The sequence below is a fragment of the Myiozetetes cayanensis genome, unplaced genomic scaffold, assembly GCF_022539395.1.
Source record: "Myiozetetes cayanensis isolate MyiCay16 unplaced genomic scaffold, myiCay2020 scf5-8, whole genome shotgun sequence".
Taxonomy (NCBI): Eukaryota; Metazoa; Chordata; class Aves; order Passeriformes; family Tyrannidae; genus Myiozetetes; species Myiozetetes cayanensis.
Window position 1 is genome coordinate 93,209,906 of NW_026087742.1, and position 20,010 is coordinate 93,229,915.

Below are 20,010 nucleotides of genomic sequence, written 5' to 3' on the forward strand. Positions count from 1 at the left end.
TATTCTGTAGTAGAAGGTGTTCCCTATGGAATATGAACCAAACCCACCATAACATTTAATGACCCACAGCCCTTACCCTGCTATCTTCTTCCTTAAGAACCCCACAGGGGCATCTATAAGAGGCATCTATAACATGGCTAAAATGACAATACTTCACCTCACACAGTGGACTCATTTAGGAAGAATGGCTATTCCTGTCATTCTTGCCCTTATACTTCTTGTTATAATGAGAGATGGATGCATGTTAGTCACCATGATAAAGCAAATTATGTGCAGTGCCCTTAAATGCTCATGAGACACCACACTCGTGATTGGTTCCAGTTGCAGGGAGAGCTGAATTGACATGGAGGGCATTTTTGTCACTGATAGGCAATGAGGTTCCTGGAGTAGAAGGAAGACTTTGCTATTGACTGTGGCTCCTGCTATTTCTTCATGGTACAGAGCGTACAGAGATACAGAGGCTTACACAGGCTTTACACGGTTGCTTCAAACGTGCCCTCTGTGAGTCAGACCTTTCACACACACATGCTGTTAGAGAAGGAGTGAGGCCTTACATGGAGATGCCTGAATATCCACGGTGAATTTGCTTAATTTCTGCTTGGGTGATACTTCAAAGAGAAATGCATTAACCAATAATATCTCTTAATAACAGGTATAATTTCAGGTACAATTTTGAATTCTGCATTTTTAAGGAAAAAAAAGAAGAAAAATGAAAAGTGTTTGAAAGTGTTCATTTAAGTATATCTCAATCACGTATCACTGTGAAACCAAAAACTTCTTGGCTTTTATATTTACACAAGATGCAATAGGGTATCTCAGCAACTCAAAAGAAAATTAAATGTTCCTCAGATATTGCTAGAGGTATATCAGAGACTTCTTGTATACCAAAACACACTTTTTTTTTTTTTTTTCCATTGGGCTATAAAAGATTAGAAGGCAAATTAAAAGTTTGCACTTGTAAACAATTTATCAAGAAAGACAGGTCAGGTGGCTTTATCCTTTAGAACAGCTACATAGTTTGTGAGGCACCACGGCTTACTCTGGCCCATTTCTGTAGTTTTTTTTTTGTGGGTTTAAATTATGGCCATAATCCAGTTTAGAAAAACACATATATTAGAATTCATTCTTCTCAATTTAGACACCTTATCTGTATCTAAGTTTTAGGCATTTCATGAACCTGCACTAGGCGTGCTTCTCTGAGAGGTGCTGTAACATACAAAAGACAAGCTTTGTTAGACTGTCATGGCAAGTTTCACACGAAAGAGTTTCAGAGATAAGTAAGTAATCAAAGACATGCCTGAACACTGACAGACAAGTACACTTACTAAAAAAATAGATATCTTGAAACTTTGCTATTGGAGGTGCTTAGGTGACAAAAGTTTGATAGCACGACTTTAATGAAGTACAGAAGAATTTTTAGTTTGAGAGATGGATAACATATTGGAAAACCGACAGTGCCACTGCTATTCTAAAGAACATAAAGGCACACAGGTGCAGGGTAAAAAGTGAGTACATTTTGCCTGGGCAAGGCAATTGAAAAATGCATCCTATTTATAGCTTATAGGTACTAAAGAAGCTTTATTATACTGACCGAGCTTACCTAAGCTGTAAATTAATGTTAGGTCAGCAGTTTTGCTATAGAGCTCATTTTACATTGTACAGTGGACAAATGTTGGTCCTGTTCACAAGTATGTGCACATCTTTTATTGCCTATTTTTTAAACAGGGATGGAAAAATATCTCAAACGTTTTTAGCCATTATGAAAGTAATCTGGTAAGTAAGTTGGAAAACTAGCTTCAACCTAGATGAAGGACATACGATGAGACTGCAGTTGAAATGAAATGGGGAAAATGCACAAGAAGTGGCAGAGCTCTAGATGAACCAATTAATTTAATCAGATCTATTTGAATAACATTATATCTTTCTCTTTTCCATTTATGATTAGACCTGTGACAAGCTAAAGATCTACTATACATATTCATTATAGAAAAGGTTTGCTGAATAATTTTACATGAAGCACAACATAAAACAGCAAGCTATGTTTTTTCATTATTATTCCATATCCTGAACAGGTATTTTGTTAAGGGTGAATGAGGTGTGTAGGAATTAATTACTTTAAGACAACTGATTTTCTCAATGAACATTAAAAAAACAACCTCAACCAACTGTACCAGCAATACCAACTGCAGACCAGGATTTTCCTGCTCAAAGTCAATGGTCAGTCAGACATGATCAACACTGCATTTGGGCTAGACCCACAGAAACATACAACATTTGAATACCTGGCATTTAACAGCCCTACCATCCCTGTGTTTGGTATTCAATGTTTTTACTGAGCAAACAGGAAAAGCTGAAGTGTCAAAGACAGTCACACACAACAGAATAGCATGTGGTGCTACCACAGCTATTCATTGGAAACTGCAATGGCTTGAAGCAGTTTAAGAAGATCCATATTTTCCACTGCAAAATATGGCAAGATGAACAAAATAAATTTGCAATGAGCAGCCCAGGGAGGAGTCTTCAAGATTCATTATCACACCTCACAGCTCAAATTCTCAGGCTGCAGAAGCAAGTGGTCTCCTCTTAGCATTTGGGATTTTAGTTGGTGACAGAACACCAATGACTCAGTTCCATCAGGAAATGCATGGAGGGACTTTCATGATCATCTACAGGTTAGAGTATATTGGGAAATCAGAAGATGTGGATTTGACTTTCTATATCGGGTCTGGCTAAGATGAAGATTCTTTTCCTCACTGCGTTGGTAGCTAGAAAGGAGCTGATAACACACCAGTGGTTTGGCTACTGCTGAGCAGCACTGGCACAGCATCAGTACTGTCTCTCCAACATTCCTGCCTCACCAGTAGGCTGAGGGTGTGCAAGATCGTGGGAGAGGACACAACTGACACAGCTGACCAAAACTGACCAAAGGGATATTCCATATCATATGATGTCTGCACGCATAAGAGAAAGGAGGTGGAAGGGGGACATTCATTATTTACAATGTTTGCCTTTCTGAGCAACCACTATGCTTGCTGAAGCCCTGCCTTCCAGGAAGTGTCTGGACATTTCTTTTTTTTTTTTTCCCCCTTTGCTTGTGCATACACAACCTTCACTTTTGCTTTAGTAAGCTGCCTTTGTCTCGACCCATGAATTATTTTTCTGTCTTATTTTCTCCCCCTGTCTGTTGCAGAGGGGAGTGATAGTGGCACAGAATCTAGTCGGAGACCTGTCACCAGTGGTGTTCCCCAGGGTTCTATACTGGGCCCAATATTGTTTAACTTGTTCATCAGTGACTTGGTCAAAGAGACAGATGCCTCCTCAGCAAATTTGCTGATGATACAAAACTGGGAGGAGTGGATGATATCTTCAGAGGAACCTCGACAGGTTAGAGATATGGGCAGAGGAGAACCTTCTGAAACTCTACAAGGGCAAATGCAGGGTCTTGCACCTTAGGAGGAATTACCCCTTGCACCAGTACAGATTGGGGGCTGACCTGCTGGAAGGTAGCTCTTTGGAGACGAACCTGGGGGTCCTGGTGGACAACAAGCTGTCCATGAGCCAGCAGTGTGCCCTTGTGGCCAAGAAGGCTAAAGGAGTCCTAGGTGGATTAGGAAGCGCATTGCCAGCAGGTCAAAGGAGGTGATCTTGCCACTTCATCCAGCCCTGATGAGGCTGCATCTGAAATGCTGTGTCCAGTTCTAGGTTCCTCAACAGAGACAAAGAGCTCCTGGAGCACATCCAGCAGAGGCCAATGAGGATGTCTGGGGGGGGGATGGAGCATTTCTGTTATGAGGAAAGACTGAGGGAATTGGGCCCATTCAGCCTCAAGAAAAGACAATTGAGAGTGGACATCATTAATGTGTATAAATATCTAAAGGGTGGAGCTAGGAAGATTCTTCTTGGTGGTGCCAACCACTAGGACAAGAGGTAATGGTCAGTAACTGATGCACAGGAAGTTCCACCTGAATATGAGGAAGAACTTCTTTACTGTGCAGGTGGAATAGACTGTGCACTGGAATAGATTGTCCAGACAGGTTGTGGAGTCTCCCTCACTGGAGATATTCAAGAACTGTCTGAACACAATCCTGGGCCATGTGCTCTAGGATGACTCTGCTTGAGCAGGGAGGTTGGACCAGGTGCTCCACTGTGGTCCCTTCCAACCTTACCCATTCTGTGATTCTGTGATGGAGCAGCTTGGTGGGCACCTGGTGTTCATCCAGGGCCAACCCATCACACTTCTCTCAGGGTAAGGAAGAGACGGACCAAATTCTCGTGCTGAGAGGACACTGCAAATACAACAGGTGGACTCTGAGTGCAGGGCAGGAGGACTTCTGCTCCTCTGCTTTATACTGTCCATGTCCAATTACTACACTAAAGTAAATCCTTCAGTTGAGTCCCTTGTGGTTTTAGAGCAAAAAAACATTGGAGACAGATCACTCTCGTTGTATGCTGGCAACTGTGAAAGTCATAGAGCATGATTTTGCCTACTCAGTTATTCGTATTTGAGTATTGCATAGCCATTGGAGAATGAGCCCCTGAATTGCCTTCTGGATTTAGGCTTCTAACTTCTGCCTAGATTTCACTTTACTGCCTAAAGTAGACATAGTGGATTTAAACTTTGTCTTCCAATCAGGATGAGTTGCTATAAGATAAGTCAATAAGGTAAATCAAAAAAGTATTTTAATTACTGTCTATTTCATAGGCTAGTTAAAAATTTCAGAGAGTTTTTAATTATGGAAACCTGAAGGTTTCACATTTTAAATCATTTCTGCAAAAAGTATGCCAGATAAAATTATTAACAGGCCCATTTAAAATTAACTTTGAGTTATTTAAAGATTTGGCTCTAGAATCTCAGAAAATTCATTCTGGATTAAAAGATCAAATGCTATAACTTTACAGAGGATATTTTGTAAAGTTCAGAAGTAACAAAGAACTTATATTGTCTGTGTATCAATTGCAACTGCCTTAATCATCAAGCTGTGACTATAGGGCTCATTAAACAGTTTGCCAAACAGATTTATTAATTTGCACTGGTAGATTCTTTTAAAATCACAACATAGTTTAAGGACATACATGGCATATAAACCTGTGCTCCTGAGATATTTGCATTGTGCAGCAAGTTCATATTTCCCCTTGCAGAATTAATGCCAGTAATTTTCTTCAACAAATTTGTCAGTGTTGGTAAAGTACCTGACAGTAGATGCTCACAATTAATTATTACATCGTTATATTTCTCTTAGTAAAGTTGAGGTCACATCACAGAATCCACGGGGAGACTGCGACCAGAAGAGCAATAATTTTACCTTTCCAAAATTTGATCAGGATCTAAAGTGAATGATGCAATAAATGTAAAATGTTGATTATTTTAGAAATGAAACTGTCTTGACAAAAACCATGTTTAAAATCTCCTTCAGTTTGTAGGCTGCCTAAAATTAAAACCAAATGGATTTCAGCCAATAGATGACTTACAGTTATCTTTATTATAGCCCTCAAAAGCAGGTCACAAACCCCAGTGGGATCACCAGTTTTAAAGACAATAGTGATAAGGATGTTCTCACCTCTCATTTCAAAATTAAAGACATAATTTCATTCAGTAATTCTGGAAATAATTCTTACTGAATGTGATTATTAGCAAGAGCAACACATTTTGATTCAATCTGCATGCAACTCTCTCACAAAAATATTTCTAATTCATTTAATGGCTTATTTATCTATTTATTTATTTATTTATTTTAATCTGATAAGCCCCTACACTGACTCTTTCCAAACATCATGCATGTCACATCTTTTTTTCCAAATTATAGGACAGACACACAGCAACCTCTCAAAAATTCTAACACTTCATGTTCCAACAGATGTGTTTCATTTTTTCTACGTAACAAAAAAAAAAAGCCAAAATCAGGAAAGGATTGCTTTTCCACCAGTTCTTGAGCAAGGAGGAAAAGGAAAAAAAAAACCTGTTAGCCCATTATTTACCAACAAACTATTCATTTCAATATATAAGGAGAAAATACACAGTAAGCCAAGGGCATGTTAAGAAGCCTAGGCAAGCACTCAACATAAATCAAATCAATATGTAAATTTGTGTTTGATTGGGAAACCTGCATTGGCCATGTAAGACTCCAGCAGGGAGTAGAGAGCAGTTATGATAAATGAATTTCTTCAAAATTCCAATTAAAAATTTTCAAATACAAGTGTACCACTGGGATCCAAACTGATTCATGTGATTGTCTTGTGAGTGTTGGGACAGGCATTTGTTTTGCAATAGAAGACCACTGGGTGTAATAACTTGGTATGTGATATGAAACAAGAGAATTATTTTAGTTACCTGTTCTTTTAAATTGCTAATGATTTTTCTTTGTGTTGGAGCAACTTCCTTATCTTCAAAAATAAAATTCTACAAATGGATGGCAAATGGGTTTATTGGAAATGAGACAATGGCAAAGAAAACAAGTACTCTGTCTGGTACAAATCTGGAACTGCTCTGGAGAAGGTGTAACAGCATAAATAGAGTTAAACATGAGATCCATAACTGAAAATATACTGCATTTTCTTTGTTATAAACAAGAAAATATTTTTTCTCCCTCAGTTAAAATTTCTTATTACATCAAAAGTGTCAAAAGACTAAATTTCCTTTAGAGCAGATGTTATATAGATGACAGATCATAGGAAATTATAACTGTTGACTGGGGGTAATCTTAAGAGTAACTTTATATTTAAAATAAAACTAAAAAGGGATGATTCAGGAAGAAGTGCTTTCCCTTTTGATATGCAATTTACAGCTATCTGTTGGGGGTTTCATTTGTTTGTTTTTGTTTTTTGTTCGGTTGATTTTTGTTTTTTTTGGAGGTTAGGAGTGGTTGTTTGGTTTGGAGTGTGTTTTTTAATTATCATTTTTTGCAGTAATACATTTTAGTTACAAAGGTAGGACTTGGTCTTCTGTACTTTTGTACCTTTCTCTCGGTGAAGCAGCAGCATGTCTGGGATTACAATACTATCAATGAATTAGGCTAATAATCTTCCATACAGACTGGAAGCATCTCAGCACTCAAACAAATTGTATCTTTGCAAACTAATATCAACACACAAATATTAGCAGAATATATTAGTACAAGGTGGGCAATGCTCAGTAATATGTAACTAGACACATCTGGCACTCTGATTACCTGAGATGGGAATAGAGTTGAACAAGTCTATATGTTCAAAACAGGGGGAATTTTACTTGCTATTTGAATCTTCTGGGTTTTAAATTTTTTTTTTTTGGGGGGGAATGAGTTTCTTTCAAATCTAGCTTTCTGATATCAACTGCAAAGTGATGCATTCCCAGAGTGACTAAAACATCAACAAATATTGAAATATATAAATTTTTTTCTCTAAGATTGTATTTATCTCAAGATAAACTGACTACACAGTGCTCTTCAAAACCTTTAGAACATTCTCCTAATTTGCCTCTGATGCTTGAGAATATGTTCAGGACAGCAACTGTGCCTTTCTCAAGATGAGTTCTGAAAACAAATAATTTATCACAGAGGTCCTCAGAACAGCTGACCTCAAAATGCTGATATCACTTTGTACATAACCTAACAAAAAATATCTGACAAATGAAGTCATGTTGCTACTTAATTGATCAGCACTGCTTTATGGTATTAATGGAGATATTTCATTTGACCAGATAGAGACCAAGTTGGCCACAATGCTTTCAAAGCAAATACAAAAACAATCATCATCTCATATTTGCTGTTGCTGGCTATCATCCTTTCTTGTATAAACCCCCTACACTTATGGTCAAACAATGCTAGAGGAAAACGTCACAATTTATGGTCTGTTAGCAGTCTCTGATCTGCATGCACGCATGCTGTCTTGTGACAGCAAGAGAATGAAGGGCAGAGGAATTAGTTTATTCTCACTCACACCCCATGGGCACTTTAAGTCAGAAATGCAGTCAGTCTCCACAGATGCTGTTAGTGGTGGAATGGTGGACCACACTCCCCATGAAGTCAAATTTGAAGCAGCTTTTTCAGGTGACCCACTGGTCATTGTGGCAGCCCAAGAGGAATAACTACACACTGTAGCCAAACACCTGAGCTTAGGGAGGGCACAGGGATACTCAGGAGGTTTTGTTCCCTTCTCTTTAACAATCTCATCTAGCAGGGGCAAATGCAATGAGGACAAAGCACTGGAGACAGAAAAGGGGCCTCAAATGTGTAGGGAGCTGGCTGTGACATCCACTGGCTCAAAGGGGAGAATCTGCGCTTTCACCTGTGGAGGATACAGTGGTCAGATCTAGGACATACTTGCTTAGAAGAGGGGAACTGGCCTTTCAAAAGCCCTTTACACAGAAACATAAGATACTGGACTTACTGATGAATTTACACTGTGCATTACCTCATATCATTTAATCTGTAAAGCACATGTTTTTGACTGTAAGTCTTCTAAAAATAAAGCTGCAATAAGACCTGATTTTTGTATGTGACATTACAAAGAGAATTCTTTGCCATTACTGTCAAAACAATAAACAAAACACAATTCAGGGGGATATACTGATTCAGATCAATGATAAGTATATAACATTCTATGTCATCTCTTGCACTTTATGTGTTTACAAAGGTGTTAGTGATCTTTTTATTACACCAGACTTGTTTGATTGCCACTTTTTCCTTCAAAGATGATCAAAGACTACTTCGACCTAATAGGCAAACATGACAGAAAATAATAATGAATGTTAGAGCCCAGTGTTTAGAACTGTTGGCAATGGGTGGGGGATAGCAACACACTGCATTCTTGACTATTCATTTTTTTAAACTTTTGAACAGTCAACAAAAGAAATGATTGGCAACAAATATTAAATCAAGTAGGAACAAAGAAGGCCCTTGAAACTATAATGACTATGCAGCTCTTTCTGAGGGAAGAGACTTCTGAAAGCAATGAGATTTCATGAAATAAGAGCTATGGCTTAAGCCATAATGAAACAATAAATACATACTTCACAAATATGAAAAGACATTTCCAATTTGACATTGTCAGATGTTGGCTCCTATATTACTGCAATCTGCCAACCTGTACCATGGGTTTTAAACAAACTAGAAGAGATAAAACTGCAGATTTTTTAATATAACAATATGTGATAAAATAACCAGCATTTTTTATCTCACCTCTTTGAACACATGACAGATAAAGCATGTTTCAGAAGTGGGTAACCAAAACCTTATACCAGGGTGCGTTGTATATCTGATATTACTTAACCTACTAGGGTGGCAAGGTGCTTGTTTATTTGTGTTTTGTTCTGGGAGCATTTCCATAGGACGCTGAATGCATGTGACATCATCTGATTACAAATAAGCTGGAAAAGAGACTTTACATCTTTCCACGGTAAATTTTCTACTTTTCTTCTACAATAGCTGAATCTTCAGGAGACTATGGTTATGACTCAACTTGCATAGAATGCAACTCTATAGATGTAGGCAACTATTTAAAATTATTTGTATTTTATGGAATATAAAAGATCATATTGATATGTATATGAAGATGAATATCATATCTGTAATATCACATAGACCTTCTACTTTCTTTCTCCTTAGTCCCTCCCTCTTTTTATTCCATCATCCTATGCTCTTTCCCTCCTGTTTTTTCTTATCATCCTTCTATCTGTTTTTTTCACTTCTCTGAGTCTATTCCTTCTTTCTGGCTTTCCTTTCTTTCCTCTTTCTAAATACCTTATTCCATTTTATTATTTGTCTTCTCTCTCTGTAATTTCATCCTTCTTCCAACCTTACTCATCTGAATCATCCTTTATCTGGTGCCTGGTTTACTCCCCACTCCCACCCCACACACATGCTTATTATCACTCTAGTCTTTAATCTGCCCCTCACTTCCCATCTGTTCATTATCTCCAGGTTGTCCATCTCACTCTGTTACAGGCAGACCATGTTGCTTCTTGCTGCCCACATAAAAAAAAAAGTATCTTTCAGCTGGCCTGTTTCTCTTCATTCCACTATATCTTTCTCACACCACTTCCCACTTCATAGAGAATGCTAATAACAACTTTAAAATATTTTTACCAACAGCAAAACAAACAAACAAACAAAAATTAAAAAAAAAAATACAGTACTGGATCTGTGAAAAAAGAAGATGACAGGGCTCCTTAGCTTTTGTGTAAGGTGCCAAATATATAAGCTTACTTTTATTGACTCTGTTTCCTCTTGCTGCTGTTGCTGACACTCCAAAAAATTTATATATTTCAATGGTTTTTATGCTCTATCTTTTAAAAATAGACACTTATAGCAGCTATTGAGAACAGAGGAAGCACTAAATACAGTCTGGAATAGAGAGCCCGTTGGACTGGCTAAGGAACTGAGAAATGTGTAAAAGAAAAAGAGCACAGAAGTAATATTTTATAAAGCTTTTTTATTTTAGAGGAGATTTGAGGTTTTAGACCCTGCTAAGCAATTTCCACATTTGTGGTGTTTCCAGTATGCTTTAGGATAACTTCCTGGAGCATGACTGAATAGAAAAGTCTCTTAGTCAGAACAAAATTTCCCAGGCAAGATTATGGCACAAATGACCAGAAGAAACATCTCTTCCCCTTTGGCAAGTTTTTTTGCCTGTGGAAGGAAATTATGGCATGAGAATTTGATACTACAGATTCAGGCTTATTTGGAAGTCCCATGGTTCAATTTTTATCTTAATTGAGGCTGAAGATGATGATATCAGATGTATATCTGATGATATACAGAGTTATATCAGATGTTAGGTTCTTTATATTTTTATGTGGTATTACATGTAACCTTAGGTATAAACGCTGAAATCTACAACTGTACAGCCAGAAAACAATATGAAGGAAAAGGTATTAGTTTAAAACCCCCATGGTTTGTTGTTATTTTGACATGCAAGACATATTTCTTTTGATGTATGTTCTTTCATTTCTGATGAGGCAAAAATTAAACTTTAATTTCAGTACTCTTCAGCTTTTTCTAATAGAAGAAAAAAGAATTTTATTCCATAACTTTCCAATGAGTATTTTAAAAATTTTTTTCCAATTTTTGTCCTTTTTCATTTGGTAAAAATTGCTTTTTAAGTAAATCACTGCTGTGGAAAATTAACATTTATGGCCAACAGTCATTTTGTTTTCTTTTTTTTTTTTTTCAGCAGACTTCACTTTACAGACTATCAGTTAAGTTTCTGAGTTCACATCTGCAGGATATTTTGAAATTATTTTCAAAATTACTTTCTAAAGTGTTTATTAAATGATTGATCCTTCTGCTGCATTCGACAGATACCAAGCTGAAGAACTTATCTCTGAAGCCTGTAGGTTTGCAGTGTGCAGGACATATTAGGCAGTGATGCAAGTAATTAGGACCTTATGTGACAACACGATGGTACTGTAAATTACAGTGCCTAAGCTTCAGTTGCATGCATATGAACCTTGAGATCCTGTGACAAAAATGAAAATATTTCCTGTCACTTCAGCAAAGAACTAGCAGGGAGATATTAAAAAACCCCATAAATACTGGAAGCCCCTGAAAGCTAATGAAGCAGTTTCCTTTAGCTGAAATGACAGTGTCTGCCAAGAAATCCAAGGACCGAGTCTAAGTTTCTCTCTTTGGAGCAATTAGTCAATCGGTACCTTCACAGATCTGTGAAACAATATGTCCTATTTCATACATCTGTGCAAAAATTATTTTAAAGTGTTAAGGTTACTGCACTGAAGCCTGGTAAAGACTTTTACAATAGGCTTGTATGCTGTTAGAGTCACTAGCAGCATGCTAAGAAATGTCAACTGTAATTAAACCCAATCATTTTTAAATATATGCCATGTTTTGGAAATGGTGAGGAAAGCTTTTCACAGTAAGAATTCTCAGCCCTGTGAGCACAGACTTTTTTAAGACTTTTTTAAGACTTTTTTTTCCTTTTTATGGGAAAAAGATTTTTTTCTTTTTCTTTTGGCGACACCATTTTGGAATATGTTTATTCATTAAACCAATTGTATCAAAAATCACAGAAATGCAGATTTCTTCTCTAAACTTGTCACAGTTCTTTCTGAGATTGCATTTAAGGACTGTCCCTGCATGTAATTCTGAGTACATTGCATGGAATCTATTTTAAAAATCTGTGAAATACTTTGGCAAAACAACTATTTACTGAAAAGTGGCATTTCAAAAAACTGAAATGAAATTGTATTCAGGTTTTGGCAAGTACTTTTGGAAAAATAAAAAATACAAGTTTTTAAAGGGTTAAAAACTTGCTTCTAAAGTAAAAAAGTCTAAAATTTTTAGATTAAAAATTAAATCTAAATCTCAATTACCAAAAATTCTAAAAATTCTTAAATTACTAATTAGTACTTATTACGGACTTCACAGTTTCCATCTGCAAAGGCAAGAAGAAGATAATGGCTCCCCTATACCTAGTTCATCTAACTCTCCTTGTACTGCGCCGATTTAGTAATTTAAACATGATCCTTCTGGATCCCAGGCAAGCTGATTAGCAATAGAGGTGTAAGGTGCTTCAGGACAAAAGCATCTCACTGTGTGAAGTTTAAAACTGCATCAGTGTCAGGGACTTGGACTTTTCATTTGCTGGAAAGGGCCCTTTGGCCACTCTTATACCTAATAAGTATTTGGTTGATCATAAAAATGTAATAGAGCCAACTGAATACACTGCCTCTAGTCATCTTCATAATCCCATATCCTCATCCAGTATACTTATCTGGAGACAGCAGACCTGTAAGCATTTTTTCACAACACAGCCAAAGTCCCTTTTTGAGAGTCTGAGAGGTATGGTGATGGAAAAAAATTTGTTATTGTGTGCAAGATGGATACGTTCTCATGTGTGCCAGGGCAACTCCAGCTGGCCTTACTTAAGTGTCTGAAGAGATTAAGTGAAGTGCTGAGTGCTGTCTTGGCACAATCTTTCAACTCAGAATAGGCGCTGTAGTTACACACTTTTGACAATGGGGACGAAAAGCAAAAAGTGAAAACTTTTGTACTAGTTTGCTCAAAAAATTAATGAGTTGAAACCTATTGTTTTTCAAAGTTAAATTAAGACCAAGTATAATTTTGAGGGTTGAATCTCACTCCTTCTGGATTCAATGGCCAAACATTCACTTAACTTGGTTAGGGACTGTATTTTATTGTAAAGAAACGTCAGCTGTCCCCTACAGAAAACAAGTAGCTTTTAAATGGGATAAAACACTTTCCCTACCTTCTGCTAAAATAGTTTGGAAATTGTACAATTATTTAATGACAGGTTTCTGTCGAGAAAAGGCATCTCAGCTCCAATTTGTTTCCTCTTTGGACAATTTTGAGCTTTACTGTAAACTTCTTAAAGTCGTTTCAAATAAAAAAAAATTGCTTGGGACTGCCTTTTTAGAAAAGTGGACTGAAGACATAATGACAACAGGAGAACACAATAATGCCATTTAAGTGAAATAATATCATACGATAATGAAATTTCTGAATGCCTTCATGCCTGAATTGGCTACTTTAAAAATAAAGCGGTTCATATTATATATAAATGGTGAAGAAAAGAATGAAGAAAGTTTATTATAGTACTTTTACTTAAGTAGAATTGTTGTAGATATAGTTCTTTAGTTTTTTTAATCTTGCTAGTAATAAATGTTAATATTATTCTCCCAAATCAGGTCTCTTTTTACAATAAACCTTCTCTCAATTTGTAGTAATTGTGTGGGGGGTGAGAGCAAATTGACCCAGAGCAAAACCACGCCACAAATTTTATTCCTTTTTGTTCACTTAATACCCATCAAACTTAATTCTTTGTTGTAATTTTAATATGACATTAACTATATAAAAATTTTAGGAGAACCAGTATAAGCTTCAAACTACATTATTACTTAATGCTGTTTTAATTTACAGATATTTTGATTTTATTAATTTTTGATATTTATATAAAAATTGTGAAGACTATTTTTAAGTCTTCATTGCTTTTGTGTACAAAAGGATGATATAACTATGCATTTATTCCTATGAGGTTCATTATTGTGCAACTATTTCTGGTATGAATTAATATCTTGAGACAGATAACATCTTTGTCCTTTCAGGGTGAAGAGACATATTTCCTGCCTCAAAACAGCACCCTCACAAACAGCAACAGTATGTTTCATAAACATTGAACTCTACTATGAGAACCTTTCAAGATGACCATTCTTCCAGTAAAAACAGTTAAAAGTAAATTGATTATTGTCCTTAGCTCAATACAAACCTGTAAAAGAAGTCTGCATTTTTCAATGCCAACACCCAAATTTGAATCAAGATAGCTTTCACCATGCAGCTGCTATGATTCTTTTCTCTTTAACTGGTTCTAGAGACCATCAATGAAATATTTACCTGACTAGTGTGGCTCTCCCTGTGTCTTTGAATTGATGAGCCTGCTGTAGTGCTGGCAGACAGTCTTGAATATTCATTTTCCTCTGGTAAACCTAAAACAGAAGAATACTCATTTATAACCTGAGATTTCTGCATTGGCTGATTCAAAAGATTCAAAAGACCTTGACATATTTTACTAAGGAAAGAACAAAAAATAGTCACTCATTTGCCTGGATATTTACTCTTTCCATGCTTACTGAAACTGGAACAATTATTGTTTACTAAGAATGGATAGCATCATAGGTATGCATGCTGGTTTACAAGAAGGAGCAAGGAAGAGCCTACAAATAACACATTACCTATACATTGGCCAGGGATTCCTTCTGCAATGCGGAAATCCCTGGCTCCTCTTTCCCTGGCTCCTTTTCATTGCAGAAGTAATGCAAAGGGAACAAAAACCAAGCTTGTGGTCTGCTCTCAAATAATATCTCTATGTCACACAGGAAGTCAATATTAGGTGCAGGACTTAAAACTTCATCTCCTCAGTACAGAATCTTTTTCTTTGTAATTCTTGTACTTACTGTGCACTCTTGATGTGGGAATTAGCTGCCCAGAATTTAGCTGTGTAACAACCAGTCATCTAGCGTAAAAGAGCCAAGTCAAGAGAGTTCTCTGAAGTCAAGAGAAATAAACACCTCTGCACAGTGATCTTAGAGTGAGGCTCATTGCCAGTTGGGGTGGGAAGGTGTTATTCATTTAATTCAAATAAAAGGTAGAATGTAAAATATTTGCACAATTTTAGAACACCAGAAATGAATAAAAACACATTCCTAGGCCAAGGTCGCATGTTATGCAAAAGTTATTAATTAATATATTTTAGGATCTACCATCCATGACAGCCTTGAGCTAAGAATCAAGTTATCAATGACTTTATGTTTATTTCTGTAAAAAGCAGTTTGATAAGAGGTCTTATCAAAAAAGTAAAGTTTCAATGTACAGCAACAGCACGTTGTCACAGACATGGCAAGCAAAGGCTTGGTAGAATTTGGAAAGATAAATGAAGTAGTTGATTATATTTCAAGAGCTTTCCTTTATGTACACCTAAGTAAATATTAGGATACCACAGCTGTGCATTGAATAAGACCTTGCTTAATTCAGTCCAAGGCTGAAACCATCAGTTTACCAGGGCCAGGGGCAGGATTACAAGAACCTAAGTTAATCAGGGGTTCAGTCTGAGCACAAACTACAACATCTGGATTCGGCTTTCCTGCAGCTATTCTCAGGTTACCAAAAGTAAATCTTATTTGGCATTTTTTTTGGCAAAATCATATTTTGGCTTGCTATGTATTATTGCTGCAATTATATGTGGTGGTGAAAATGACAGTAAGGAATATGAGCCAATCAATAACCTCTGACTGGAGAGGTGAAAAGAAAGAAATACATGTAATTTTTTTCACATAATCAAGAATACAGCATTGTCCTAGGCATTCAAACTCGAAACCCAATCCTTCACCCACTTAATGCCTTTTCTATATTGCTTCAAAGGAAGATCCCACACTCGATCTCTGATCTTCTTCCTATACTTTCTTTTCAAAATTTTTTCCCTGTTCTGAGATACTCCTCTTAGAATCCTACAGACAAATAACTTGCATCTCAAATATTGAGATCTAAATCACTGGACGTATAGACATGGTTCTGTGGTTCCAGAGAACCTCCAGTTTCATAGGCTCTGCTACCACAGAACTGGAGACTCTGCACCTCCTGGCCTCCAACATCCATATTTGCAAAAAACAACACCAGCACAGAGTCTCTGGGTCTTTGCAACCATGATCGTTCATCAGTCCTCAAACCTTCATGTTTCTGCATTCACACACAGGCTGCATTTACTGATCAGCTCAACTTGATACACTGGCAGACATATATGTAGATGATATATGGTAGATATATGCCTGTGAAACAGGAATCACCAGGAAAGGCAAGTGCAGGGCTCTGTTCTCAGCAGCATATAGCCTGTGTCATGGTGACATGCTTCTTTTCTGTCAGGTTATCTGCTATGATACCTCTCTCATTCCATAGCTTCTCGTGAACTTAGGTCTGGTAGTAAGTTTCAAGAGACTGTGTAGCAGACTGCAGCCCATAGGTGACCTGTTCAGGCAGAAGAATGGCTACCTTCTTGAAAGCTGGAATTAGACAGGACTAATCCCCTTACCTGAACAATGCATGGGGGTTTTGGTGAGACAGATAGGCTCTTAACAGTTACTCTGATGCCAATCTGCATAAACTATATAGGAGTCCATTCACATGGATCTCTATACACAAGCAGTGGACTCAGATGTAAATGGAAATGAATAAACAGGGAGGCTTCCTTCAAGAGAGAGAAAGTGCGAAGAGCTGCAGGAAGAGTACAGTGCAAAGTGCCTGTCTTATCTATGTAATAACTACTCTAATTTTCACTTGGGTTACACAGAGTAAGCACCTCTACAACACACTCCACTGAGGGTACAGAACTGTCAGATGGCTGGGTAATACCTCCCCAATGCTAACCAAGGGTCAGATCATCTCAGTCACTTACACAGTTATCAAATTTAAAGTTTTCACTTAATGATTAAACATTTCTCTATATCCTACTAGGTGCTAGTTGGAAACGACAACAAATTTCAGTAAATTTTACCTGCAGTGTTTCGAGGGTCTCCCACAAAAGGATCTGTAGTTTTGGATAATGTAGGATCATAACTTTCAGCATTGCAATGTAAAAGGTTATTACAGGCTTTGTGATTACTTTATGTGTTTGTACAAGAAATGGCAAATGCTCTTTCTTTCAGACTAAGAACTCTGATAAGTGGAAGATTGCTGGTGGAAAAGTCATAGTTTGATAGTGCAGAGCTGTAGAAAGGTGTTACTCCTAATACTAAAACTAAACTAAAAGAGAAGAGCAATATGTTATAAAAACGAAAAATTTTAACTTTCTATTAAAAATCTGAACTCACAGGAGTGTTATTTCCTTAGGATTTATGCTTTTAAGACCTTGAAAGATTTGATTCTTTCTGTCACTGCTCTTGCACCATTTTGTATTGCAATGATAAACAATTTGTCATTCACTAGTAAGAACCCTATAGCAAAGGGAGATCCTGATTTTCCATTTTCTGTCCCATTTATATTGATTATAGGATCAGAATCTCAAATCTCAGTCCTCCATGCCTTAGGCTGCTTATACACTTGGAGCTGAACTTATTACAAATTTCTCAACAGAAGCTGTTTTATTTTCTTCACATTCAGCTTTTATTGGAGAGGGGCTTATCAGTTCACACATACAAAGTTAAGCCAGTTGCAGAAACACAGATATTTCACAACTCAGAAGATTCCAGCCTGAGTATATCTTAAAAAGCTCATTCAAGGAAACACTTCAGCAATTTTATGTTAGAAGAGCTTTGGGATTAAAAACTGCTTACCATTTGATACTGAATTTCCATTTTCAGCAGTCACCGAACTGGACAGTGGATTAGATGACTGAGTTCCATGGTTATTTGCATTTTTATCCTGCGTTTCTGATCCAGTATCTGATGTGTTTGGATCTTCCCTGCTTCTCAAGTTCAGATTAGTTTCAGCACCTGACGTAAACAGAGAAAATGCTTGTCAGCTTACAGTATTCATCCACACTATTAACTAGTGGCTTTCACACGTAAGTAGAAAAAAGTCAAATTAATTTAATTAAACACTAAATTCACAAGACCAGTGATGAATGTGGAAGGTTTAAGTCAGTGATTTTTGCAGGGTGTTTTTTTTGTTCTGTTTCATTTTGTTATGTTTTTTGGCTAGTGTTCCATTTGTAGCCTTTTAAAGCTTATGGAAGTGAATATCATTAAAAAAATTCATTTATATTATTTCTTTCCACACAAATATTAGTGAATAAAACTCAGCAAGAGTTTGTATTGTCTCTATATTATATTATATTATATTATATTATATTATATTATATTCACAGGAGTTTACATACCACTGTCATCACTGCAATGCCTTTCATCATTGCATTAGGTGATATGAGCAACAGATACAACATGGGGTTATTTTTTCTTTTATCTCCTCCTACATTTTCATTTGAGATGAAACCATAGGTAGTAATATTCCTCCCAGCACAGCCTCCCCATGGCCATTATTTACCCAGCCTCAGGGCTTCCCAGCCATCAGTTGTCATTTTCTATAAAGTTACAGGTTTTCATGTCAGAGCCTTTTAGTTAAATTTCTTCAGGACATCAGAGGAGATCTGATCCTGTAGGAATTCCTAAGCTTTGTACAATGCACACGCATTTGTTCAAAGAAAAGGGCAAAACAAAACCCTTATCTTCTTCCCTCTCTGAGTGATTGCACATCCACACAAAACAGAAGAGCTCACAGCAAAGTGCCTGGAGCTGGCTCTGAGCTTGCCTGGCTTTGTCAGCCCAGTGCACCACAAGAAACAGGGCTCTGCCATAGGCTATGCCTGAGTGGTGCTTGGTGTGAACTACCCACTGGAGTTCAGAGGCCTAAAGCACATTCAGAGCTGGAAGGCAAGACTGTGAAGGGATGGAGATAATAAGAGGGACCGCCACTGCATCCCTGGCTGTTTTTTTTTTCCTGTATTTAACATATTTGCATATTCTTTCCTTGTGATAGTCAGGTTTGATTCACAGAAGACAAGGCTGAATTTAATGCTCTGTTTCAGTTTTCCAAACTCTTTCCACCCCCTCTGAGAGCTGTCCTTAGGTTTGGGGCTGATGTATTATGGCTGACGCGAGTACAGAGATTCTCCTATAACACACTAAAATGGAAGTTTCTCTTCTGTGACAGCTCTCAAAGAGTTATTCCTTGATTTTAGTTGTGTCTATTTAAGCTTTGTCATAATGACAGCAGGAGATCAAAAGACTAGCTATTAAAACCAACATTACTGCATTCATCCATACTTCCCATAACATCCTCAGCTCTCCCAAAGATATGATATATTCTTATAAATCTTGAGCACATGAACATTCTTTAAGGGGAAGGAAAAACATTTTTTCACCAGGTAATGGATACTTTACCTGTAGATTTCTCCAAGCTAAAGTTGACTGTGTGGTCAATTTTTCATTTTTATGCCTGAACTGAAAAGAAAAATCCACCTCATTTAAAAAGTACCAATATTAAAAAAATTAATTAATGAAATGAAAACTATAACTTCATTCTGGTTAACTCAAAATGATTCACTTCATTCAAAAGGGCTTTCTTATTTTGGTTTAGGTTTCTAACTCTAGTTATCTAACTCTAACACTTCTTAAGATTTCCTTATCTAACAAAAAAACTGTCTTAAAAAGTCAAAAAGTTAATTTTCAAGCTGTCAGAATAAAACATTTCAATATTTTGTTGTTTTGGTTTTGGTGGTTTGTTTTTGTTTTGCTCCCTTCCTTGCCCTCGTTTTCTGTTCATTATTTTTTGCCAGATCTGATTGGATTGTTTCAGTGACACTGTTTCATAAAATGCATCTTTAGGCAAGTGTGCTATGCATTGAAAAAATTAGGCCAGCTCTACCCAAAGTAATTGACTTGGGAGAGGCGGTAGAACCAGAGTCTGAGCTGTAAAATGCATACAGTACAATTATAAGAGCATGCCTGATTTAGCTTTTTTACAAACAAGTTGACTGCAAAATTCATCTTTGCAGCTGACTTTAAATTTGTCGGAAAAG

General features: G+C 36.9%; 1 protein-coding gene across 3 annotated transcripts in view; it reads right to left on the reverse strand.

The window, feature by feature from the left end:
- The window catches only part of MYO16 (myosin XVI), a 359,061-nt gene that overhangs the window by 6,181 nt on the left and 332,870 nt on the right, over positions 1 to 20,010 (reverse strand). For all 3 annotated transcript variants that reach the window (XM_050333209.1, XM_050333207.1, XM_050333208.1), the window contains 2 exons: positions 17,768 to 17,926; positions 14,340 to 14,431 (listed from right to left, as the gene is read on the reverse strand). In XM_050333209.1, coding sequence (XP_050189166.1) covers positions 14,340 to 14,431; positions 17,768 to 17,926 — 251 coding nt within the window. The remainder of the gene's footprint in view (positions 1 to 14,339; positions 14,432 to 17,767; positions 17,927 to 20,010) is intronic.